The 23,828-nt window shown below is 51.4% G+C and overlaps 1 protein-coding gene across 2 annotated transcripts; it reads right to left on the bottom strand.

Annotated features, from left to right (window-relative positions):
- Positions 1–19,079, bottom strand: ARHGAP25 (Rho GTPase activating protein 25). Of its 2 annotated transcripts, none has more exons than XM_033081471.1 (11): positions 18,719–19,079; positions 15,720–15,913; positions 13,467–13,554; positions 11,532–11,651; positions 8,878–9,085; positions 7,480–7,612; positions 6,719–6,792; positions 6,071–6,192; positions 5,356–5,558; positions 4,328–4,878; positions 1–3,710 (listed from the first exon to the last, which is right to left on the bottom strand). In XM_033081471.1, exons 1-11 carry the CDS (start codon positions 18,777–18,779, stop codon positions 3,500–3,502), a joined length of 1,965 nt encoding a protein of 654 aa, XP_032937362.1. In that variant the 5' UTR covers positions 18,780–19,079; the 3' UTR covers positions 1–3,499. The 2 variants fall into 2 exon arrangements, with proteins under 2 accessions (XP_032937362.1, XP_032937363.1); XM_033081472.1 differs by having other exon boundaries at positions 5,356–5,549.
- Positions 19,080–23,828: the final 4,749 nt, after the last annotated feature.

Genomic DNA, 23,828 nt, shown 5'->3' with positions numbered 1-23,828 from the left:
CACCTACCAAACCCTTGGATACAACAGAGTGAACTCCTAAATTGATTTATTTAGTAAATACCTGAGAAAAGCAAAACAGAATTTCTACTCTAGGACAAGGAATGCAGTGAGGGGACTGAAAGGATGGCCTAAAAGGTGTCTTGCTCTCATCCCACACTGCATGATTCAACAGTTTTTGATGCATTGGGATCTGTGGTTTAACAGCTCTAATTTGGAAAGCCATGTCACCTTTAAAAGGAGAGGAAAATCCTTGGTCTGATCTCAGTGTTATCACCTTGGTAAAGCTCTTGTGTCCTCACAGTGCAGTGGAAGGGTTAAGGGGTGGAAAATGTCTTTTTGGAGGTTTCCAAGCCTACAGGACAGGGCTGGAAAGGATCTTTCTTCTCTGTGGCAGACATTCTGTTGTGTTTTTATGTGACAGGAGCAGCATCACAGTCTCCAGGGGATCCAGAGTCAATGCCCAAAACCTGCTGAACTGAAAGGGCACAAAACCCCCACTGTGAGTTTATAATGTCCTCTACAGCCCCTCCCCAGGAACAGGAGAGATTCTCTGCTGCTCCCACCCCAGAAAGCTTCATGGCCTGGCTGCAGAAAAAGAGGGAGGGAGGAAGGAAATACAGGCTGGGCACCAGTCAGTTTTTGGGGCTCTCACCTTGTGGGGTCTCCAGCAGAAGATGTGCAAGTGCAGCAAATCCAGAGCAGGCTCTGGGCTGAGCAGAGAGGACACCCACCCCCTCAGGGATGAAAAGGGTGCAGTTTCACAGCTCTGGCATGGGCAGTTCATGGCTCTCTATCTCTGGAAAAAGCTCATTTAAAAAAAAAAAAAAAAAAAATCCTCATTATCTTACAGGACCCAACGGCAGCAGCAGCTCACAAGGTGCCCGTGTCTCTCTCCCCTCCAGGCTCTCAGGAATTTCCAGCCCACCTGACCTCTCTTGGAAAGTCTCTCTTTCACAGATGACCTCTATAAACCCTGCAAATGTTAATGGGTGGAATATCTTCAAAGGAGCCCCTCTGATCCTCGCAGCCACAGGGTTGTTTTGCCTATCTGAGCGGAAGCGGAGGAATGCGCAGTTTATTTTAAATAACGTGCACTTGTCCTCATCGTGGAGATTTCTGAGCCTCAGCCAAGCCTTTGCACGTCATTACAGTCTGCTGTGAAGGAATTATTGGCCTCTTCACACTTTTGATCTTTGCAGAAAGGAGCGTGTGGCATTTCCAGCCCAGATGTTCACGATGCTGCTCCTGAAGCCGACGGAGAAATTTCTCCCTAATGACTCCTGAGCCTCACGCTCAGATTGTTGAGGAGCTTCTTGCAGGGGTAAAAAAATCAAATAAACACTGAAGCAGCTCTGTCAAGGTCATCTGAAATCCCAGGAAAGACTGTGAGTGGCAGCTGTGAATGGTGGCAGACACTTTGGAGTGTCGGGAAGTCGCAGGTCCCACGGTGGGGACTCAGAAAGCAGCAGAAAGAAACTGAGAGAGACTTCAGGACACAACTCCTGTGGTGTGTGGGACCTGCAGGGGTGGGGAGGGCAGCTTTGGGTGGTCATGGAGGATGGCTGAGGCCTCCCTGCCCTCCTTGGGGCTCCTCTCCATGACATCCATCCCTCTGCAAAGCTGTGGAGCTGCACCAGCAGGTCCAGGCTCACTGCCCAGTGCAGATCCTCTCCATCATCCTCACTGAGATTTCCCATCGCCAAGACTGAGATCTGAAACATTTCAGTCAGATTTAAAACCCTGTGCTCAGGTTTCATCCCTGTCAGAGCAGAGGACCTTGGCTGTGGGTCTTTGGGATTCTTCAGGAGACCAGGAGGCCTCTGGAAGTCATTCCCTGGTGTGAAGGTTTGAGGGCAGGACAGGGAGGAGCTGCATGGTCTCTGAGGTTCTGTGCAAAGGAAAACCCCTGGAGTCAGGGTCCATAGATCAAACAAGACACTTAGGGGTTACATTTCTGAATGCAGATCAGCCTTCACAAACTGCTCCTTCCCCAGACTTTATATCCACAGCTGAGCAGAGGTGGGTTCAGTGCACCAGACTGGACCTGAGACTGAGTCTGGGCTCAGCTTTAGGGCTAAACCAGTTCCCCCGTACCCCCAGCAAGGCTGAGAGCAGCAAGTGCTTTATACCCGAGACTTTTATTCTCCAATAACATTTTCCCACTCCCACCTCCCCTTGTTTCCCATATTTTCCTCTGTGTCCCTTTCTTCCTCCAGTTCATGTTCCCTGCCACACAGCTCTGAAGCTCTGGGGCTGAGCTTCTGCCTTGCCAAAGCCAAGTCCTCAGCAGGCAGGACCCAGAGTGGTGATTCCCCTCACCACACCTGGCACAGAGCTTGGTCCTGCTTGAAACTGCAGATCTCTGTGGTTTTCCCTTTCCTGTCCCCATCAAGACTTCTCAAATAAATAAAAGAAAGGTTTTCTGTAGAAGAAAATAACTGTCCAGAGTCCTCCACGAGAAGCTGTGGCAGCACCATGGTGCTGCTGGCAGGATTCTGGCAGGGTGGGGACAAGCAGAAAGGTCCCAAACAACCACAGGGACACCTTTGGGTCCTCGGGGTCTTTGCACTGGTGGGAGAGACCCAACATGGTTGGGGTGCAAACCCAGGGCTCCATAAGCTGGCTGAGGAAATCCTGTTCTCCACTTCAGAAACAACAAAGCTCCAAAGCAGGAGTAGTAGAAAAGTCCAGATTTGTCATCTTTGAAGTGTGTCCATCAGGGAAAACACAGGATTTCTGTGCTGGAGTTGCTGATGGACTCCCCCCTGCACAAAGAGCTCCAGGTCCAGCTGTGTGAGGTGCTCTCCAAGCTCTGTCACCTGTGCTGGATTTAGGAACAGCCAGCTGTGGGGAAGTGACTCAAAACAGCTGGACAGCCCTGAACTGAAGCTTTGGGTGATGGTGGGATTTTCTGCCTGGAGCTGTGGGGGCTGGCACAGCACAGCAGGCGATGCTGCAGGAGATCTCAGAGCCTTGTGCTGCCCCAGGAGAGTGTGAACCAGCTGGGGATTGATGTGAGCACAAAGCAGCTGGGGATTGATGTCAGCATCTCCAGCACCCAGGGCTGTGCCTCCCCGGGCGTGGGGCTCCTCTGCCTGCCCAGATTCAGGATCCATAGATGTTTTTGCCTGTGGGTATCTCCACCAAGGAGACAGGCAGCTGGGGGAGGGACACTTCTGGTTTCTTGCTGAGAAGGCACAATGTGTCCATAACCCAAACTTCTGAGTGCAATTCTGACTGAGCAGCAGGAAGTGTTGGCCTGTTCTCCAGGTAACCTGAGCAGCTGAAAGAAGAATTGAAATGAAACACCCAAAAAAGCTAAAGGATATTTTTGAAATTTCATGGTTCAGAGCATGAACCAGCATCTAAGCTCTCCTTCCTCCCCCTTGGCCTGTGGGCAGGAGCAGGACCCTGGACAATACAAGTCCCTGGCTCTGAACCTGCAGTTCCTGTGCATTTGTGCAGCTGCATTTGGGGTCTGTGAAAAGCTGGGTGTCTCCTAGTTGGTTTTGGCACCAGTTTTACTCATGGGTTTAGTTAAGTTTCTCAACTCCTCCTCGAGCATCTTGTTTTTCTTCTCCAGCTCCTCCCGCAAGCGCTCTGCGTTCTTCAGCCTCAGCTCCAGCTCCCCACACTTCTTCTTCTCCTGCTCCATGTCCTGGTTCAGCCTCACCACTTTGGCCCAGGCTTCATAGTTCTCCTCCTGGAGACTGTGAAGGGAAACAGAATGAAAGGATTGGATTGGATTGGATTGGATTGGATTGGATTGGATTGGATTGGATTGGATTGGATTGGATTGGAGCTGGGAAACCATTTGGCTCTCAGGGAGTCTCACCTCAGCCTCCAAACAAGCCAGAGATGCTGTCCTGAGCCCTTGAGTGGCCACATAACTTGATGTAATAAATGTGATACATGTATATTGATAATGGGATAATAATAATAATAACAACATGTGAGGCTGATGGTTACAACTAATGGTGTAATAATGCTACTGGTGAATTCTGGAGAGTCTAACAGCCCAATGTCATGGTAATAGCAGGAATTATGACAGTGCAAAGGAATGCAGGAACATTGCAGTGCCATTGAATGATGTGATAAGAGTTTGGAGTACTGATGTTGTAATAATCCATCACCCACTGTGACGAGAATGCAGCTCAGGCAGTGCAGCACAATGATTTTTAGACAGCCTGCTAAATACTGGTTTTTATCATTAATCACTGCTATTATATACTGCATGACATTGCTGGTAAATTATCTGTGCAGTGTTTGCTGTCACAACATGAGCTGCACATTTCCCACTCTGCTGAAAGCAGCTCCCTGCAGTTACCTTTTAATTTGCCCCTCGTAGTCATTTCTTTGTGCCTCCATATCCTTTTCCAGCTTGAGGATCGTGCTTTGCAGGAACTCCCTGCTCTCCTGCTCAGGGCTGGGGTCCTCAGCAGGGCTGCTGGTGGGACTGGCTGGCTCCTTTGGCTCGTGGCTGGGACTGAAGCAGGGCAGGAATTCCTTCTCGGAGATGCTGCTGGCAGGGCTGGGGCTGGAGCCGCTGCCCTCCCCACTCTCTGCCTGGGACAGGGGGGCACTGTCGAAGGCTGAAGCCCTGTGGAGGTCGAGCAGCTTAAAAAGATCGTGAGACAACGTTCTCTTGTGTCCATCAGAGGCCACGGGGCGTGTGCTGCTTTTCCAAAAGTCACTGGCAAGGACATCATTCCTCTCCTTGCTGCCCTTCTCCCCCGGAGCAGCCGCTGCCAGGAAGGATTTCCTCGTAGGCAAAGTCTGAGTTCTTTTCCTTGGCTGTGTTTTCCACGTTCCCGGTGTGTCTTTGGACTCCGTGTCCTCCCCGGGGCCAGGGGAGCTTCTGGAATTGGGGTGATCCCTCTGGAAAAGAGAAAAACAGCCCTGGAGCAGCCAGGTCACAGCCACTGCTGCCACTGCAGGCTTTACAAAGGGAACATTTCAACATGCTGGAGGAATGGCCACACTTTTCCATTAAAAAAACATTTTGAATTGCACCACGTTTACCATTTTTGCAGAGATTCCTTTGAAGAAAAGCCTTTAATCCTCAATGTTTTCCCTTCACCAGCCTGAGCTGAAAAGTTTTCATGTGCTTGGCTGTTCAGCCAAAAAGCTTTGGGAGTTTTTCATATTCCCCAGAATAGCAGATTTTCCACAGGAAAGTGGAAAGTTTATCTACATTGTTTTCCTGATGTAAATATTCCAGGGGTGACAGACACAGCTTTTTAACCTATAAATAGCAAATGCTTGCAGGGCTCACTGCCCTGTCAGAGTCTGCCACAATTAACCACGTGTTCAACAAACGTAGCTTTGATGATTCCCCTGGGGATCCATCCTCACCATTTGCCTTGGTGTGGAGCCTCTGGGTGCTGTGGGATCCTCTGCAGCTCCCCAGCCCACGGAGCTGCGGGGGACAGGAGCTTTCTTCTCGGCTTTTTGGGCAGGTGGGGAGGGAGGCACATCCTTGGATGGGGGAAAGAGCTTTTCATGGTCACTGATCAGCACAGTCATCACCTTCTGGACCTGGGGTGTGCCTGGAGGAACTAGAGATTGTCAGGGGCAAACCCAGTGCCACAGGATCCCTCCCAGCACTTGGGTTTTCTGCTCGGTCTTTCTGGTGTCTGAAATGGAGATGGAACAGAAAACAAGGAGCAGGATCATAAAGCCAAAGAAAGTAAATGTCATGAGTAAAAGGAGATGAGCAGCCACATTTCTTTGAGTTTCCTCTGCTCCCCCAAGAAGGATTTTACACCTTCCAGCTCTAAGCAGCACAGAGATGACCTCACCAAATTCCTGAACCTGCTGAACTCCATGAAGGGAACATGCAGCGGGGTGTTTTTGTCATTTTGTCAGTTCCTGAGAGATTTTTGTCATCATAAACACCTTACAGCCCAACAAACACATGGCTTGACTCTGTACTCATTGTGCCTGGGCACAATTCTGGCTTTCTTTCAGCTTCACCACAGAAAATCTTTAATTTCGAGGCTGTGGATGCAGCTCAGGATTTCAGGATGGCAGGTGCTCCTAGGGCAGTTATTCCAGGAGTCCCTTTTACCTCTCATGATAATTGCAGGGTCCTCTATCCTGGGTCTGATGAGGTTCACTCCAATCACTGTTGCCAGATTATCCACACTCATCTTGTTGACACTGGAGTTCAGTTGTATTTCATAGAGGAACCTGCCAGAATTCCAGAGCAAATATTTCACATCAGAGGTGGAAGATTGCAAAAAGCCTCGCTGCTGAAAAAATCCTGATTCATCCTCCCAGCTCTTCCTCTCAGTCACAAGGACAAAAACTCTGAGCCTTAGATCTGAATTGGAGCTGGGTCTTACTGGTACCAGAATAAAAAAACACCAGGTGAGGAGCTGCTCTCCTTGGAAATAAATCTGAAAAGAAGGGAATCCCCTCCTCGAATCTCCAACCAGAGGCTGGGTGAAGCCCAGAAGTTTTGGTGCACAAGGCTTTTGTCCAAGAAAACTAGACTTGGATTTAATTCCCAGGGATTTATAAGTTTGAGGGTAATGATTTATGCTCAGACATTGTCAGGGGTTTTATCCCAGGGGCTTCTCCTCTACCAAAATCAGCATCTGGTGGCTCAAAGGGAACCAAAGCACAGCTTAAGAAGGCTCTGCCTGGAGGAGTCATCCTTTGGGATGACATTTCTGCTCCCCAACACCAAACCCGAGCTGTCCAGAGCACTGACCTGCAGATGTAGCTGAGGAGGTTGTAGTTGTGTCTGGGGAGGAGGGACAGCTGCTTCAGGAGCTCCTGGTGGCCCTAAGTGGTGAAAAACAGCTCCAGGAGGATTCACAGGCATGTCTGGACCCAGCTCTTGGTCACTGCAGCCAGGCTGGGGTGGGGTCTCCTCCTGGCCACCCCCAGCCCCAGGGCAGTGGGGGAGTCCCCAGCCCTGGGAGTGCTCAGACACAGCTGGTGGCACTTGGGGACAGGGCTCAGTGGTGACCCTGGGCATGGGGCTGGGTCGTGGTTCATGATCTTGGGGATCTTTTCCAAACTTAGTTATTCCAGGCCTCAGATTCTCCTGGCAATTGCTCCCCTTGGAGTTCCATTTCCCCGTGGGACAGGGAGAGGCTCTGCAGGGCTCTCAAGGAGGGGCAGCCACAGAAGGAGCAGGGTCCCCTCCAGCCCAGCACATGAGGGATGAGCTCTGCAAGAGCTGATCCTGCCTCATCTCCTCCTGCATGCTGTGTAGAAACATTTAGGACATCTTTAACTCCCAAAGAGAAGCAGACATTTAAGCTTTAAAATTCACAAGCCCATGTGGCCCAGTTGGGAAACCGCAGTGACTTTGGGGGAGTTTTTAATTTTTTTCCTTTTTTCCCCCTCCCCAGATTCCAAAGCTGTGCTGACACTGCCATGCACTTGGCATTTCCAGCTCACCAACATGCCCTGGCACTGAAATTGATTTTATGGCCAGGAGGAGGAAAACAAAAGCATCTCTACCTTCATCTCATCAGCTTCCAGAGCCTGCCCACAGAGCAGGAAATCCTCGTACTGCAGCCAGGGCACCACGGGCTCGGGCAGCTCCCGCAGGTACAGCTTGAACAGGGAGGCCACGGTGTGGACATCGGTGTCCCTGCAATGTGCAAATTAAACTCAAAGCCAGCAGGTCCCCACAGGGCTCTGCCTGAGCTCTGTGTGCAGCTGTGCAGACAGAGAGATGGAAACAAGGAGGCCAGAGAAAGCTGGGGGCACCCAAGGAATGGGAAACCAGGGAAATAAAGGCTTGGGGGGGGGTTTCCCCACCTTGAGGGTAGCAGCTGGCAGTGTCCACACCTGGGCTGAGCTGGGGGAGCAGGAAATTCCCTTAGAGGGCTCCTGTGTCCTCCCAAAGCCAAGTTTTGAGCGAGCACAAAATCACAGCTCAGCTTTTCCCAGCTGCCCTTCCCTTGGACATCCTGGAGCCAACAGGCAGTGCCTGTTCTGGCTGCTCCATCACCCTGGCACAGCTTTGGGCACAGCTTTGGGCACAGCTTTGGGCACTGCAGGAACCCAAGCCAACAGCAGCTGCCCCTGGCACAACACTGGGATTGTCTCAATCTCCCTGCTCTGCTTTGTGAGCCTAAAATCACTTTTCTTCACCCACCTACAGTCACTTTATTTAACAATTCAGCAATTCTGGAACACCAGCCTGGCTCTTGTCACTGCATTCAGAGGGGTGGAGAACCAAGGAAAAGGGAGAAAAACCCTTCTCCCACCTCCCATTCCAAACCAAACCTTTCTTCCATCTTCCATTCCAAGCAAAACTCTTCTCCCATCTCCCATTCCAAGAAAAGTCCCTGCTCAGCCACCCTCCCCAGTGTGGAGCTCTGGGATTTCAGAGCAGCAGGAATTCTTGGGGATGTTCTGCCAGGACAGATGTTTGCAGCTTTGCAGCCCTTGTATTTACATCCTGTCAAGGGGACACTGTCAAGACCATGAGCCTCTCATCTGACCTACCTTGAAGTTGCTAAATTCTTATAAACTTCAAGCAAAAATCCCCCAGGTCAGTTATTTTTAGCATTGGTTGGGGTTGTAAAATACCATTATTTTCACAAACACTCATAAACACAGAGGGACTTTTTCAGAGCTGTGTTTTTGTAGGACCTACCAACACCCTCCACTGGGCACCCTGGGTGCCTGGGCTGCAGTTTCTAACACTCCCCCTCAATCCTTCCCTGGCTTTCCTTTATTTACAGGAATCTCCCCTCAGTGCCCTTCACTCTGTTCTTGTGCTTTCTGCTGAATCCTCTCTCCTTCTGGAGGGCTCAGCTTTCCTGCAGGGCACTGCTGGGCTCTGGGGGATGGGGCTGGCTGTTTTTCCCCTGGAATTTGGGGAGGCAGAGGGGGAAGCAGCAGTACCTGTCGAACGAGGGTCTCTCCCCGGCGTCGAAGGCGTCGCGGAGCTGTCGGACCAGGTTGTCCTGGCCGGGCAGGCGGAAGATTCCCTCCTCAGCCACGCCGTGCTCCCGGATGAACTCAGCGCTTTTCTGCACCAGGATGGGCACCTGGTGCTGCCCCAGCTTCTGCTCGTAGGCCATGGTGTCTGCCAGGGGCTGCCCAAACAGCGCTGGGGACAGGGCACAGGGCAGAGCTCAGCTCGGGTGACGCCTCAAGGCTCAGCTTTAACTAAAGCTAAACAGAGCTGAGGTGTTTTCCAGACTCTGCACTGCGTTATTGTGTGGCTCTGAATCTCACATGAAGTGTTACAGGTTCTCCTCCCAGCTCAGTCACACAAAACAATCATTTTCCAACCCCAGAACCAAGGACATCTCTGCAGCTTCAGCCCCAAAAAGTGCAAAGAGCAGGAAATTGAGGAGAGACTCTGGGAGGATGGGACTGCAGAACCTGGAGCTGGAATTGGACAATGAACCCAATGTGGAAATGGAACAAAACTTATAAAAGTGTGAGAACTCGTGACCAAGATCCATCTTGGGTGTAGCTCTTGTACTGCCCAACGTGTATCCTTCAAAGGCCTTTTAATAAATCCCTATTTTATTCCTTTAACACTGCCCAGCCTCTGTTCCAGGTGGCCTCTCAAGGCACCAAGGACACCTCACCTGCCCCAGGTGTCAGGGCCAGCAGGAGCTGCTGCTCTGCCAGGCACCAGAACCCTGCAAACCCCAAAAACCTTGTTCCTCCTCCAAATAACTGACAGCTCTCAAAAGCAGGCAAGCCCTGGGGGTTGCTGCCTGTGAGCAGGATGCTGATCCAGAGGGAGACAGGGACAGGGAGGGAAGGAAGCTCATAGCACAAAGCTGAGGGGTGCAGAAAGCACAGGAGACCACCAAGAAATAAGAAAAGATCCTTGCAGAGATTTGGAGCTGGAATTCTTCCTGATCCAGCTGCTTTTCTTCCCCCTCCCCTCTCCTGAAACTGCCCTATTCTGAGGACAGCTGTGCTCCACAGGGGCTGGGACCTTCCCTTGGCATTAAAAGTGGCATTTCCTCCTGAGCTGGCAGCAGGAGCAGCAGCCTGGATCCCAGCTCTTCCTCCTCAGAGCCTGGGTCACGGCCAGAGCAGGTAAATCCCAATTTAATCTCTGGAATGTCAATGGCAAAGGGTCTCCTGCTCCTCTGCCACATTCCTGCCCTAGCTGTGTACCTGTGGTGTGCTCACCTCGTGCTCTGAAGGCTGCAATCATTCCCAGAGCAGGGAAATTCAGGGCAACCTCACCTGGAACTACCAGGCTTCTCAACACCTGCCTTGTCCTGGGGCTTCTTCATCCATCACCTGGTCACACTTGTAAATAATGACCACAAACCTGTCCCTGTGCACACCAGGAGCAAATCTCTCCTTTTTTGGCCTCTCTGCTTTGGTAGCTGATGTTGAATTGGTTATTTCACTGCAGGTTTGCTGCTCTGGTGACACCTCCCCGGGGCTGTGGGAGTGGCAGCCAGCCCTGCAAAACCACACTGAGATTTTGGAGATGCTTTTGCTGTTTTGTTCACACTCTGCAGCTTTTCTGCTTCTTGCTGTGCAACAAGTTCACAGCACCTGGGCCATGGGGCTGCTCCCAGGCGGGCTCTGGCCAAAACCTCCCCCATGCAGGGGCTCCTCTTACCCCAGCTTAGACTGAAGCCAAAAACCTCAAGTTTTGAGAGTTTGGGGATCTGTTAACCTCTGTATTGACATAAAATGCAGCTCCATAGTCCTGACCTCTCTGCTGTCCTCTGTGCTGCTATAAATTAGTATTTTCTTTCATGGAGTGTCACTTAATTGAGCTGGAAAACACCAACAGCCTCCTAAGCTTAAAAAGGATCAGGGAGAGAACTGTTATTAAGTATTAGAGCCACTGGAAACTCCTGGCTCCTGGCTCAGTGCTCCTTTCAGCTGGGTGTTGCTGCCTCCCCCAGGACGCAGCCTGGTCCAGTTTGGAGGCAGAAAAACTCAGAGATGCAGAGGGGAAAAAAAAGGAAAAAAAGGCTGGGAGAGCTGCGGGTGTCCAGCCTGGAGAAGGGAAGGATCCAGAGAGAGCTCAGAGCCCCTTCCAGGGTACCTGAGGGGACTCCAGGAGAGCTGGGGAGGGACTGGGGACCAGGCATGGAGGGACAGGACACAGGGAATGGCTTTGAGTTTAAGGAGGAGAGATTTAGATGGGATATTGGGAAGGAATTCCCAGCTGGGAGGGTGGGGAGGTCCTGGGAGGGTGAGGGTGTGACCCAGGCAGGCTGGAGAGCAAATGGGGGCAGAAAGGATGGGCTGAGCAAGAAAAGCCAGGAGAAAAGCAAAGTCAAGGGGCTGGCAGGTGAAATAAAACATCTTCATCCCTGAATGGGAGTTGTTCTCAACATTTTCAGGGTCAAAAGGCTCAGGAGGGAGTTGACAAAAGAAGATTTAGCCAGCCCAGAAATGTTCATCCAGGCTCTCCTCAGCCCCTGTTTGCAGCAGCTCCCGGGGCAGTCACAAGGGACAGGTTACAGCCCCATTTCCCAGGGATTTCAGAGCCAAACCCTCCCAAGAAGTGCAGCAGGACAGGAGATGCCCTGCAGGAGCTGTCCCTGCTCCTGTTTTACCTCCAGGAGCCACGCCCAGCGCTCTGTGGATGGATTTCACCCACTCCTCCATCTCCGCCTGCGAGCTGGCCATGAGCACACACGAGTCCTGCCCTGCCCGGCTCTGCTCCCCAGCCACCCCTGCAAAAACAATGTCAGGAGCAGAAAAGACACATCCTTGTTGTTTGCTTTGTTAAATATTTCTTGAAGCCCTGCTGGTTGCAGGGGAAGCGAGCTTTGGCATTTCCCACTCTGAGATCTGCAAGGAAGGAACAGAAACTGCTGCAGCTGCAGCTTGGCAGGGCTGCTCCTCTCCCTGGGCCCTGCCCATGGAGACAAGAATTTCACCTTCCATGGCACAGGGCTCTGGGAAGAAAGGGGAGCACAGGGACAGGGAGGGGTTGAAATGGAGAAATTGAGAATTAAGAATCAAATATTAAAAAATATTTTGATTGAAAAGAAGACTGACAAAACTATAGTGTCTAGTATAATTTATGGTGCTTGCAAAACAAGAAAAGAAGCCAAGCTACAAGATAAAGTTGGTAAATTAAAATAAAAAAAACAAAAACTCACAAAATGAGAGAGTCCCTGAGATAGAAAAAACTGATGCCAAAGTCCAAAAAATAACCAAAAAAACTGAAAAGAAAGCATGTGCAAAAAAACAAGGTGAAAAGTTCAAACTAAGAAAAAGACTATTTAGTTCATCTAAAGACCCCCAAAAACCACTGGAGCAACCCAAAAAGGAATAATGCACAGTTGCAAAGAAGCGTTAAACTACGGTAAATTCACAATTATAAGCCACACTGAGTATAAGCCGCACTTCTGGGTGTCGGCAACATTTCATTCTTTGTCCATACATAAGCTGCACCTGATTATAAACTGTACATTACAATACAGAGTGTGATAAAAGGTTTCTGTTCTATCACCATCTGTTGAGGGTGGGGCAGTGATCCTGATCTCTGTGGGAGATATTCTGCTAATGGGCATCCATTGAAACCAGGCAGGGCATTGTTCTTTATCTTTTCACACCCCATCCTTCCTCCAGCGAGTCATTTTCTGCTCATGGCCATTGAGTCCCACTGTGGGACTGATAAAATTACTGCATCCCATTGGGAGTTGCTCCAGCCAGGGGGAAGAGCCCAACATTTCTTACCAAGATAAAAACAGAGGTTTTGGGACACTAAGGGAGCCCCTTTCTCCACTGGACTCCAGAGGGAAACGGGATTGCTCCACATCACCACTGGAGCTCCGGAGGGAAACTGCACCTTGTCCAGGAGCACTGCTCCAGCTGAGCCACATCTGTCACTGCAGGAGGATGCAGCCACCATGGGATGGGACTGCTGCCAACACCCTGCCTGATGGGGTGTCAGGTTGTACTCTGACTGTGTCAGGGTTTGGGGTTTGTTTCTTTGTAATTCTGTATTTCTATTTTAATTTCCCTAGTAAAGAACTGTTATTCCTAATTCCCATATTTTTGCCTGAGAGCCCCTTGATTTCAAAATTACAATAATTTGGAGGGAGGGGGTTTACATTCTCCATTTCAAAGAGAAGCTCCTGCCTTTCTCAGCACACACCTGTCCTCCCAACTAAAACAGCAGCTTTTCGTTCTTTGTCCATATATAAGCCACACCTGATTGTAAGGTGCACTTTTGGGTTTGGACCAAAATTTTAGTCAAAATGGTGCGGCTTATAATCGTGAAAATACTGTAATTTCCATATGAAGTGAAAATAAGCAATAAATATGTATTAGGCAAATTGTATATTCCTAGTTTGTGAAAAATAAAAAGCAAAGCGCAAGTCACCAAAAATGTACTTGTTTTTAAAAGAGTTATCCCCCATGCACCCAGTGCTGAATAAATACTCTTATAACTTATTTCTGTGAGTTATAAAGTGCTTTTCCACACATCAGGGTTTGCCCAGCCCAAAAGTGGGCAAGGAGGAGTGAAGCATCCTCACCTGGGACGATTTCAAAGATGAATTTCCCTCCTTCCTCTGGGTTTGTGGCCACCACCTTGATGGTGCTGCCCTGGAGAGACAGGCAGCCCTAGGACAGAGCAGAGCAAAGCCCTGAGTGCCACCTCTGCCAGGCCACAGTGCCACCCAGGCTGGTGGCACCCTCCAGCACCTCCCAGGAGATAATTTAATACACATCTGTTCCTACAGGTACACTGCAATGACTTGTCAAGCAATAAATGCCAATTCTTAAATGCCATTTTTATCAGTGGAGTGATTCTCAGAAGGAGAAATCCAGTTCTTTTGTTCTTTCCTGGTTTTTTTCCTCACTTCTCATGTGCTTTTAGGCCTTGTTGGGAGTGGAAGAAGAGAGAAGAAATGAGAATGGACTTGGGGAAAACCCCAGCACCTCCTGTTTCTGCTGGGCAGGGGCAGGAAAACGTTCCTTTAAAACAGCATCACTTAAAGCCAAAAGCCAGCCCAAAGCTGGCAGGAGAGGAGTCGAGAAAAAGGAGTGAAAAAATGGGAAATTAATAAATAAAGTGGAAAACAGCAATTTATGGTGGTCCTTGTAAGAGAAAAATGAGTGAACAAATGGGAAATTAATAAATAAAGTGGAAAACAGCAATTTCTGGTGGTCCTTCCTTCCCCTGGCTGTGGGTGGAGGGGCTGGGGTGACTCAGCCCTGGAGGCCTCGAGGGGCAGGAAATGAAATTTCTCAGCAATTTCAGCCTCCCTGAAGACACCGAGCAGGGCTGGATGCTGCCAGAAGTGCCATGAAATCTTTTCTGTTCCCACATCCCATTTCCAGCTCCTCCCCATCACCCTGGAAATGGGAGCTGGATCCACCAGGCTCCAACCCCGAGGATCCATTGATCACCCTGGGGTGTTTTTTGTCTTGAGAGGAGTTTTGCTGCTGGTAGCACTTGGTAGAGGTTACCAAGATATTACTACTAAAAATTATATATATTTTTTTTTTAATTTTGTAGAGGGAACAGGCTTTCCAGCAGAGGGGATTTTTCCCTGGTATTTCTGCAAAGGAGGAAGAGATGGTGGATACTCTAAAAGTGAGTTACAGCATGAAGAAAATGATGGAAAAATAAAATTAAGTAAAATAAAATAAGATAAAATAAAATATAATATAAAACACTGAATTAAATTAAATATAATATAAAATGCAAAATAAAATAAAATAAAATAAATACATAAAATACAAACTAGAACAAAAATATAGACTAAAATAAAATTTGTTTCTCCAGGGAAATGGTAACAGTGCCCAGCTGGTGACTGGAGTGAGTTTTCCCAGCTCCCCCGTTGTTGGGCTCTGAGAGACTTGAGGAATTTAAATGCATGAATGAAATTCCTGATCAGGACCTTTCACCTCTGTTACTCCCAGAGGCAGAAAACTCCTTTAATACCCAACCCCAGACCCATCCCAAAACATTTCATGGAATTACAGAATTACAGAATGGTTTGGGTGGGAAAAGCCCATCCAGTGCCACCCCTGCCATGGCAGGGACAGCTCCCACTGTCCCAGGTGCTCCAAGCTCCAATGTCCACCCTGGCCTTGGACACTGCCAGGGATGGAGCAGCCCCAGCTCCTCTGGGAATTCCATCCCAGCCCCTCCCCACCCTCACAGCCAGGAATTCCTTCCCAAAATCCCATCCACTGCCCTCTGGCAGTGGGAAGCCATTCCCTGTGTCCTGGTGAAAATCTCTCTCCATCTTTCTGTTCTGCTCCCCCCAGGCACTGGGAGGCCACAATTAAATCACCCCAAAGCTTCTCCCCTCCAGGGTGGACACCCCCAATTCCCTAGAGGGGGAATGATGCCTTTAGGTTCAGCTTTTATATTTCCCAGATTCTGTACTGCATTATTGTGTGACTGAACTTCACATAAAATCATTTTCCAACCCCAGAACCAAGGACATCACTGCAGCTTCAGCCCCAAAAAGTGTAAACAGCAGCAAATTGAGGAGAGAATCTGGGAGGATGAGACTGCAGAACCTGGAGCTGGAATTGGACAATGAACCCCAATGTGGAAATGGAACAAAACTTATAAAAGTGTGAGAACTCATGACCAAGATCCATCTTGGGTGGAGCCACAGCCAGGTCGATCCTTTGGAAACCTTTCAATAAATCCCTGTTTTGTCCATTTAACTCTGTCCAACCTCTGCTCCAGGTCAGCTTCTTTTGGCCTCACCCTTGGCCCAAAATGCCCAGCCCAGAGGTGATGGGGACGGGTGGCCTGGCCCTACCTGAGGCTTGGCATCGTCCTCGTCCTTGTAGTAGAGCAGCTGCTGTCCCCGCAGCACGAAGAAGCGCAGCTGCCAGTTCTTGACGATGGAGCGCTGCTTCTTCAGCCAGCCCAGCTTGAGCGGCCGCGCCCCAGCGCCAGCGGAGCCCGGCGGGACACCCGAGGGGTCCCCACTCATCACACTCCGGGAGCGGGCTGTGGGGACAGGGAATGGGGACACTGGGTGTGGGGACACACAGGGACACAGCTGTGGGGACAGGGAATGGGGACACTGGGTGTGGGGACACACAGGGACACAGCTGTGGGGACAGGGAATGGGGACACTGGGTGTGGGGACACACAGGGACACAGCTGTGGGGACAGGGAATGGGGACACTGGGTGTGGGGACAGAGAGCGACACAGGGAGAGGGGACACAGGATGTGCGGACAGAGGGACACAGTAGTGGGGACAGAGGGACACAGGAGCGGGGACAGAGGGACACAGGAGAGGGGACAGAGGGACAGAGGAGAGGGGACACAGGGACAGAGGAGAGGGGACAGAGGGACAGAGGAGAGGGGACAGAGGGACACAGGAGAGGGGACAGAGGGACACGGGGAGAGATGGACACAGGAGTGGGGACAGAGGGACACAGGAGAGGGGACAGAGGGACACAGGAGAGGCTCTCGGCCGTGCTCTGCCGCGAGAACTGGCCCCAGTTTACAAAGGAAGTGGCTGCAGTAGCTGCCAGTGTGCGCTTCCTTTTTCCTGCGTGGGAGGAATTGTCTTGCAAGTGAGAACAAAATCATTAGCACTGTGTTTTGGGTTGTTGTTTGTTTTTAATGGGAGTGTTTGGTTTTTGTGCCCTCCCCAGAGCAGCAGCACAGCAGAGTGACCCCAACAGTTTGGAGGTCACTGCTTTGCTCTGGGCCAGCCTGGTGCTCCCAGTGGGGCAGAACTCACATTTGTGGGGCTGAAGCCTCCAAGGATGGAAAGAACACCAGTGTGGATTTGGCACTGGGCAGAGCAGTGTCCCTGTCACCTTTGCATGGTGCCAGGGCTGATGCCTCTGTGACAGCAAAAGCCTTGCAGGGATTTTTTGCCTCTGGACCAGGCACTGCAGCCCCCAGAGCCAACCCATCTGGGCAGAGTTTGCATTTATGGCTGCAAGGCAAAAACGATGCCCTGGCTGCAGGGGAATTCGGCCTGGGGTCTGCACATGGGGATTTCCTGAGGTGGAAAACACTTGGCAGACAGGCCTCCAGCGGTTCAGGTCAGGGGTGTCCCCACTTCCCCTCCCCAAATCCCCCAGAGCAAGAAACCCCCTCGGTGGTGCCCCCAAAGCGTTTCCTGCACTAACGGCCTCTGGGTTGGGCATTTCCTCCAAAACATCCTCACTCCTCCCTCTGCAGCCCCAGCAGAGAGAGGTGCCCATGTCCTGCTGCTCCCTGCCCAAAACCAGGAGCCAAAGTGTGGCAGCAGAAAGGGCAGAGGGGTCACCACCAACGCTGCCCCTGGGCAGAGCCTTGTCCTGGGCAGGAACCCCCTGGCACCCCCTGCTCCTGCCCCAGGAGAGGGACCTGGGCACCCTGCAATGAAAAACCAGTAAAAGATTTCACCAGGGAATTTCTGTTTCACTGAAATAAAAAGCTCTGCAGTTTTCTGGGGTTTCCAAACGCTGCCACAGCCAGGCCTGGGGTGAGGAGGGGGAAGTGTCCCCAGGCCAGGAGGAGCCAGTGAGGGCGGTGGCAATTTCCAAATATTGCAAAGATTCAAAACTCACACACTCATCCCGCAGCTGCAAGCTGCAGAAAGCACCAGGGATTTAATCACAAGCAGATTTTCTTGAAAAACTGCAATTCCTGGTACCAACACAGATTCTGTCCCATCTCCACCCTCAGCTCTCCAAACCCTTGGTGTCTCCCCCAGCCTTTTTTTCTGAGCTACTGATTGACTTCACCCACTGCTCCTCTGGGCAAAAAAAAATATTAATTATCCTAAGAATGAGTAGTGCAGGAGTCCAGGATGTTTCTGTGACAATTCTGGGGGATTTCTCCCCCGGAGTGTGGAGATGGCACTGAGCCTCTGCCCAGCTCGAATTTCTGGGCCATCCCAGCTCTCATCTTGCATCAGGGGCTTCCATCCCTTCATTTGGGGCTTCCATCCCTTCATTTGGGGCTTTGTGTGCACATAATGGTTTGGCCACTGATAAAAATCCAAGTTGCCTTTGCAGGAAAATCCATCCAGGCCGCCCCTGCCTGGCAGAGAGCAGACAGGTCCAACCTCTGCTCCGGGGACAAATCCAGCCCCAGCGTGGCCCTGGCCGTGTTTTGGCACTAGTGCCAGGAGCATGGATGGCCTGAGCTCAGGGCATGCACAAGGCTGGGCTCTGCAGCCCTCGCTGACCACACCAGCATCGCCCTAAATCCCCTCCCTGGCTGCCTGACCCTCCCCAGGCTCTGGGGTTTGGGGTTTGGAGCCCACACAGGGATCCCACACCCCTTCCCAAGGGTCCTCCTGTGGTTTCCATGCTGGAGGAGGATCCTGGGGTGGGTAAGAGCCCTGCAAAGCCTGGCCAGGGGCAGGAGGAAGGTCAGGAGGTCCCAGGGTGAGGCTGTCCCACAGCCCTGGGAGCTGCTCAGCACCCCTGAGAGGAAACCACTGATGTCAGAGGGGCTGGGACACCTGAGCCAGGGCCAGATTGCTCCTCCAACCTGGCCACATCCCTCGGCCTGAGCCTCATCTCCTGCAGGGTTTGTGTCACCACAGCGGGCCTGGGTGGTTTCAATCCTCCCAAACCTGGGTTTGGGGGGCAGCAGCCCTGACCCCTCGTCCCCACAGCATCCCTCGCTGACAGCTTTGGAAATCACTTCTTGCAAATCATTTGCAAACCATCTGCTCTCTCTCCAAAGTGGCATTTGGTGGCCAGGTCCCCCCACTGAGGCCAGAGCCAAAATCTCAGCTGGGCTTGGCCACAGCCACCCCCAGGCACGGAAGGGCACAAAGAAAACACTCACAGTACCTATTTTTGCAGCATCCATCTTCAGGTTGAAATCCCAGTTTCGTGGCAGCTTGAGGGACATTTTGGAAGGTTTGTTTTGTTGTTTCTTCAAGGTGAGCTTGCTTGGGAGATGGGCTGGAACCAGTCCCCGCTGGTCCCGTGGGGTCCCCCCACAAACAGCAGCAGCTCAGCGAGGGTTGCTTTGCCAGCGAGCTTCCTGCCTCTGAGAGCAGCTCTGCAAAACCCCATAAAAGTCCTTTCCTGCCCTGCTTTCCTGCCCAGCTCTGCCTTCCCCAGGATGCTCTCAGGTGATGCCAGGTGTGCTGTCCCTGCTGTCCCCTGTGCTGGCCGAGGGGACACAGCCCAGCCCGGGGCCGCTCCCCACGCGCCGCTCGGGGCATTTGAGGAAGTGGTGTCAGGAGCTCTGGGTGTCCTCCCGGGGCTCTGAAAGCTGCTCTGAGCAGGAGCAGCCCAGCTCGGGGCTCTGGGCAAGGCTCTGCTCAGGGCAGAGCTCAGGTGTGAGCTCAGGGTGATGTCTGTGCCCATGTGGGGCATCCCCTGAGGCACTGGGGGCTCTGACTGTTCCTTTAATTGCTGACGTGTCCCCATGGCTGACTGAAGGTTTTTACAGTGGCAAACTCTGGCAGATGGTGTTAGAACATGGAGCCCCCTGCACAGGTTCTAGTGCAGTTCAGGTAAGGCCACAGAGTTGGTACACTTCATGTTATCAACCCATCAATCTTGGAAACCATGTGTTGTACTGGGATCTTTGGCTGATTTATGAAGGAATTTCTGAGATTGGTCTTGCACTGCTTGCAGCAATGCAGGCTATTTTTAAAAGTTCATTTTTGTACAACGTGCAGTTAGCATACTTGCCATAGGACCATAAAGTGAAAGCAAGTTGGAGTTTGGAATTCTCTGAGATTGTGTGTTCACCTGCATATTCCACAGGCAATGTGCCTTCTGCCAGTGGTAAAAACCAAATGGGGGTGAAATGAGGAAGCTGTGGGAGGAAAAGGCATGGAAATCAGAGAGGTGAGCACCAAGGGATCTTGGAGCCATGGAAGGGGGTGGGGTGGGTTGGAAGGGACACAAAGCTCATCCAGTGCCACCTGTGCCATGCCAGGGACACCTTCTACTGTCCCAGGCTGTTCCCAGCCCCATCCTGCCCAACCTTGGACACTTCCAAGGATCCAGGGCCAGCCACAGCTTCTCTGGTAACCTGTGCCCTCAGAAAGAACAATTCCTTCCCTCTATCTAACCTGAATTTACTTAACCTAAACTAACTTTGACCTAAATTTCACAAATACCCTAAAAGCTGGCAATGACCAAAGCAGGCAGAGCTCAGCAGTTGCAGTTTTGCTCTCCCAAAGCTTTGCATCCCCTCTGTGCCCGACCAGGCAGCGGTGACAGCTCAGGAAATGAATTCCACCAAAAACTCACAACTGATGGGAGCTGCTCTGACCTCCCAGCCACAGCAGGGTCCCCCCAAGGCCTGGTGAAGGCTCCAGCCCCATCTCCCCCACCCTGGGAAAGCCCAGCCCTGTGCAGAGGGAAGCTGCCCCAAGCAGAAGCAGGAACAGCAGCAGGGGGATGAGCAAGGCCGTGGCCGCCAGTTCCTGTTGTGATTCCCAGCCCAGCTTTGTGCCCAGGAGCCACTGAGCCACCTGCAACGGAGATTTTGTTCAGTGTTGTAATTTAAACTGAGGAAAGGAAAAAGCTGAAACTGTGCTGGGTGCCCTGTCAAAACACAGCTGGAGTGGAGCCCGCTGGGGTAATTAATTTGGGTTTAATTTGGGTTAATCACAGCTGAAAAATGACTTTGTTGCTCTGGGCAGTGACTGGAGCCAGCTCAGAGATCCCCAGCTCACAGATTCCACTGCCCTAAGTGCAGAGAATGTGACAGTGTGGAATTTCACAGCAGAACAGCCCAGGACATTCCCCCAACATGACAAGATTAACCCAAAAACCTGCTCTGGACCCAAACTCCTCAACTGGTTCCGTTCCTGTTGTACCCCAAGCAGAGGGCCCTGAGTGAGCCCTGGATTAAGCACCAGTTTTAACTGTCAGTAATATCTGCAGACATCTGAAGTAATGCCTTAAGGTTTAGCTTTTATATTTTCCAGATTTTGTACTGCATTGTTGTCTGACTGAACTTCATATAAAGTGTTACAGGTTCTCCTCACAGCTCAATCAGACTAAACAATCATTTTCCAACCCCAGAACCAAGGACATCTCTGCAGCTTCAGCCTCAAAAAGTGCAAACAGCAGCAAATTGAGAAGAGAATCTGGGAGAATGGGGCTGCAGAACCTGGAGCTGGAATTGGACAATGAACCCCAATGTGGAAATGGAACAAAACTTATAAAAGTGTGAGAACTCGTGACCAGGATCCATCTTGGGTGGAGCCACAGCCAGGCTCTTGTACTGCCCAAGGTGAATCCTTTGAAGGTTTTTTTAATTACATTCCTTTAACTCTGTCCAGCCTGTGCTCCAGGCAGCAGCAGGAGCTCCAGGGGCTCACACACTCTGACCCTGTTTGCAGTGTCTGCAGCCTGGAGCCCTTTCCCAGCCGTGTCACGGGCAGGATGTCACGCGGCCCCGTCCCCTCCTCCAAAACGGAAACTCTGCTTGAGCCCAAAAGTGCAGCTCAGCCCAAGGCTGTGGTCACACCACAGAGCTCAGCCCTCCCTGGCACCCCACAGCAGCCCAGAGCTGCTTCAGCCTCCTCCTGTTCAGGGACCTGGCAGAACTGGGGAAGGACAACAGCAAATTGAATTTTTTCTCAGCCACTCCTCAGGGCAGGCTGCTCCTGAGCTGCACCATGGAATTCCAGATGGGTTTGGGTCAGATGGGACCTGAGGAATGATCCAGTTCTGTCCTTTTCCACACCTTCCATTATCCCAGGATGCTCCAAGCCCTGTTCAGCCTGGTCTTGGGCACTCCCAGGGATCCAGGGGCAGCCACAGCTGCTCTGGGAATTCCATCCCAGCCCCTCACACCCTCACAGGGAACAATTCCTTCCCAAAATCCAATCTAAACCTTCCATGCCTCAGCAGAACCTAAAAAAGGCAAATCTCAGCTCCTGAAGTTGTTTTTCTCCATCCCTCTTCCATCAGGATCTCATGCACAGCAGGTCACAGGGAGGCAGCCTGGACTTGAGGCTGGAACACAGAGAGCACCAGGATTCCCACTGGGAATCTGCACTTTTCCAGGTGTGACCCAATTCAATTGGCACAGGCTGAAGGGTTGTGCCATCACCTCTGCCTGGCCCCAGTGCCTGTGTCAGCTCATTGCTGCCTGAGCACCCCAGGGTCCCTTTTGTGACAGATTTACCCCACAAAGGGCTCATCAGCCTTTGCCTTGCTTCACATCTTGCTGAATATCAAATATTGGTGCCCCTGGTGAATGTGGGAGTTGGATCTGCAGCCACCTCGATGGTTTCCATACAGCTCTGCTGCTGCTGCTGGAGGCTGAATTTGTCTCCAAGTGCCCACACGGTGACAGGAAGCCCTGAGAGGCAGCTGAGGGGCTGCTTTGGCTCAGCTGATAAAGTCAGAAAAACAGACAAAATAACACCAGAGCTAAAAATAGTGTCTTGCTGGGTAAACAGAGGATTCTGCCCTCCTGACCCCCAGCAAGTCAGGAGAAAGGGCTGAAATGAAGGAATAACTTATGGCAAGTGGAACTCCCAAGGATTTTTCACATTCCCAGAGCCGATTTTGCAGAGGGGAGCAGTACCAACACTCCCCTCATCACTGCTCAGGATGAGCCTGGGGTCACCCCAAATCCCCCAGGGAATGTGGCTGTTCATGCTCAGCTCTGTGTCCTTACCACAGCCAGGTCTGCTCTGCAGAAAATCCCTTAGGAAGGAGAACAACAGGGCAAGGAATGAGGGAACGGGAGCTTGGAGCAGCCCACGGCGCTGAATGAAACTCCTCCCCACATAATGGAATTTATATTTATTTAACAGTAACATACAGTATATAAATAGGGTAAATACTTTAAAATATACAATATTTCACATTCGAACATTCGGTCAAAGAAAGGCAACTCTACTTTGTGTAGCTAAAACTGGAATCAAAAGAACGATGCACAGAGAAAGAAGCCGGTGGTGGAACAGGGATTGCACAGGGATTACAGGAGCACAGAGCTGCCACCCCGGGGCTTCCATGCGCTGCTTTGTGGGACTGAGCTGTCCCAAGGAGGGGCTGGATGGGCTCACACAGCCCTGCCCTGCTCCCACCCCACTGAGAGGGAAGGGAGAGAGGGCAAGAATCCCCACAGGCCACTGGGGGCTCCCTGCACACAGGGGACACTCCCTGGAATGGGACTCTGGGATTCCCTGCTGAGCCCAGGGAATGGGCTTTAACCCTGGGAATTCTGTTTAATCCAGGGAATTCTGTTTAATCCTGGGAATGTGGGTTTAACCCAGGGAATTGTTTAACCCAGGGAATGTGGATTTAACCAAGTGAATTCTGTTTAATCCTAGGAATGTGGGTTTAACCCAGGGAATTCTCTTTAACCCAGGGAATTCTGTTTAACCCTGGGAATGTGGGTTTAACCCAGGGAATTTTTTAACCCAGGGAATGTGGGTTTAACCCAGGGAATGTGGGTCTAACCCAGGGAATTCTGTTTAACACTGGGAATGGCTGTCCAACCCAGGGAATTGTGTTTAACTGATCCCACAGCATGGCTGCAGAACCCAGGTCTGTTTTTTCCCCCCACTGCCTCTCACCTGGTCTACAAGTAGGCAGGGAAAAGCAAATTCCCATCCAGGTGTCCCCAGGCCTGGCCCAGCTGTGGGTCAAACCTGTGTCCAAACCCAAGCAGCCCCTAAAAAACAAACCCTGGGGGTATCCAGTGTCCTGCCCAGCACACCCCAGCAGCTGCCCAGGGTCATCCCCATGGACATCCCTGGCCAGTGACCCCTGTGACCTTCACACAGTGTCCTTCCTGTCACACACCAATCCCAGCTGGTTCCACCTCCCCTTCCCTGCTCTGCTCTTCCCTTTGGAGCCCACTGGGATCCATTTTTTGTGCCATGCTGAGCTCAAGCCCTGCAGCTGCAGAACTTGCCCCATCCCTGGGGTCACTCTGGCCCCTCCACACACAAATTCCCGAGAGCTGAAG

Source organism: Catharus ustulatus, chromosome 27 (assembly GCF_009819885.2).
Source record: "Catharus ustulatus isolate bCatUst1 chromosome 27, bCatUst1.pri.v2, whole genome shotgun sequence".
NCBI classification, from domain to species: Eukaryota; Metazoa; Chordata; class Aves; order Passeriformes; family Turdidae; genus Catharus; species Catharus ustulatus.
This window is presented reverse-complemented; position numbering and strand designations above follow the sequence as displayed.

Bases quoted from the DNA above. Each gene is read 5' to 3' on its own strand.
- ARHGAP25 (XM_033081471.1), bottom strand. From the start codon at position 18,779: ATGTCCCTCAAGCTGCCACGAAACTGGGATTTCAACCTGAAGATGGAT. The intron at 5,559-6,070 runs GTAAAAGGGACT...GACAATCTCTAG, and splicing joins CCCTGCAATTATCATGAGAG to TTCCTCCAGGCACACCCCAG. The intron at 4,879-5,355 runs GTGAGGATGGAT...TCTCTTTTCCAG, and splicing joins GCTCCACACCAAGGCAAATG to AGGGATCACCCCAATTCCAG.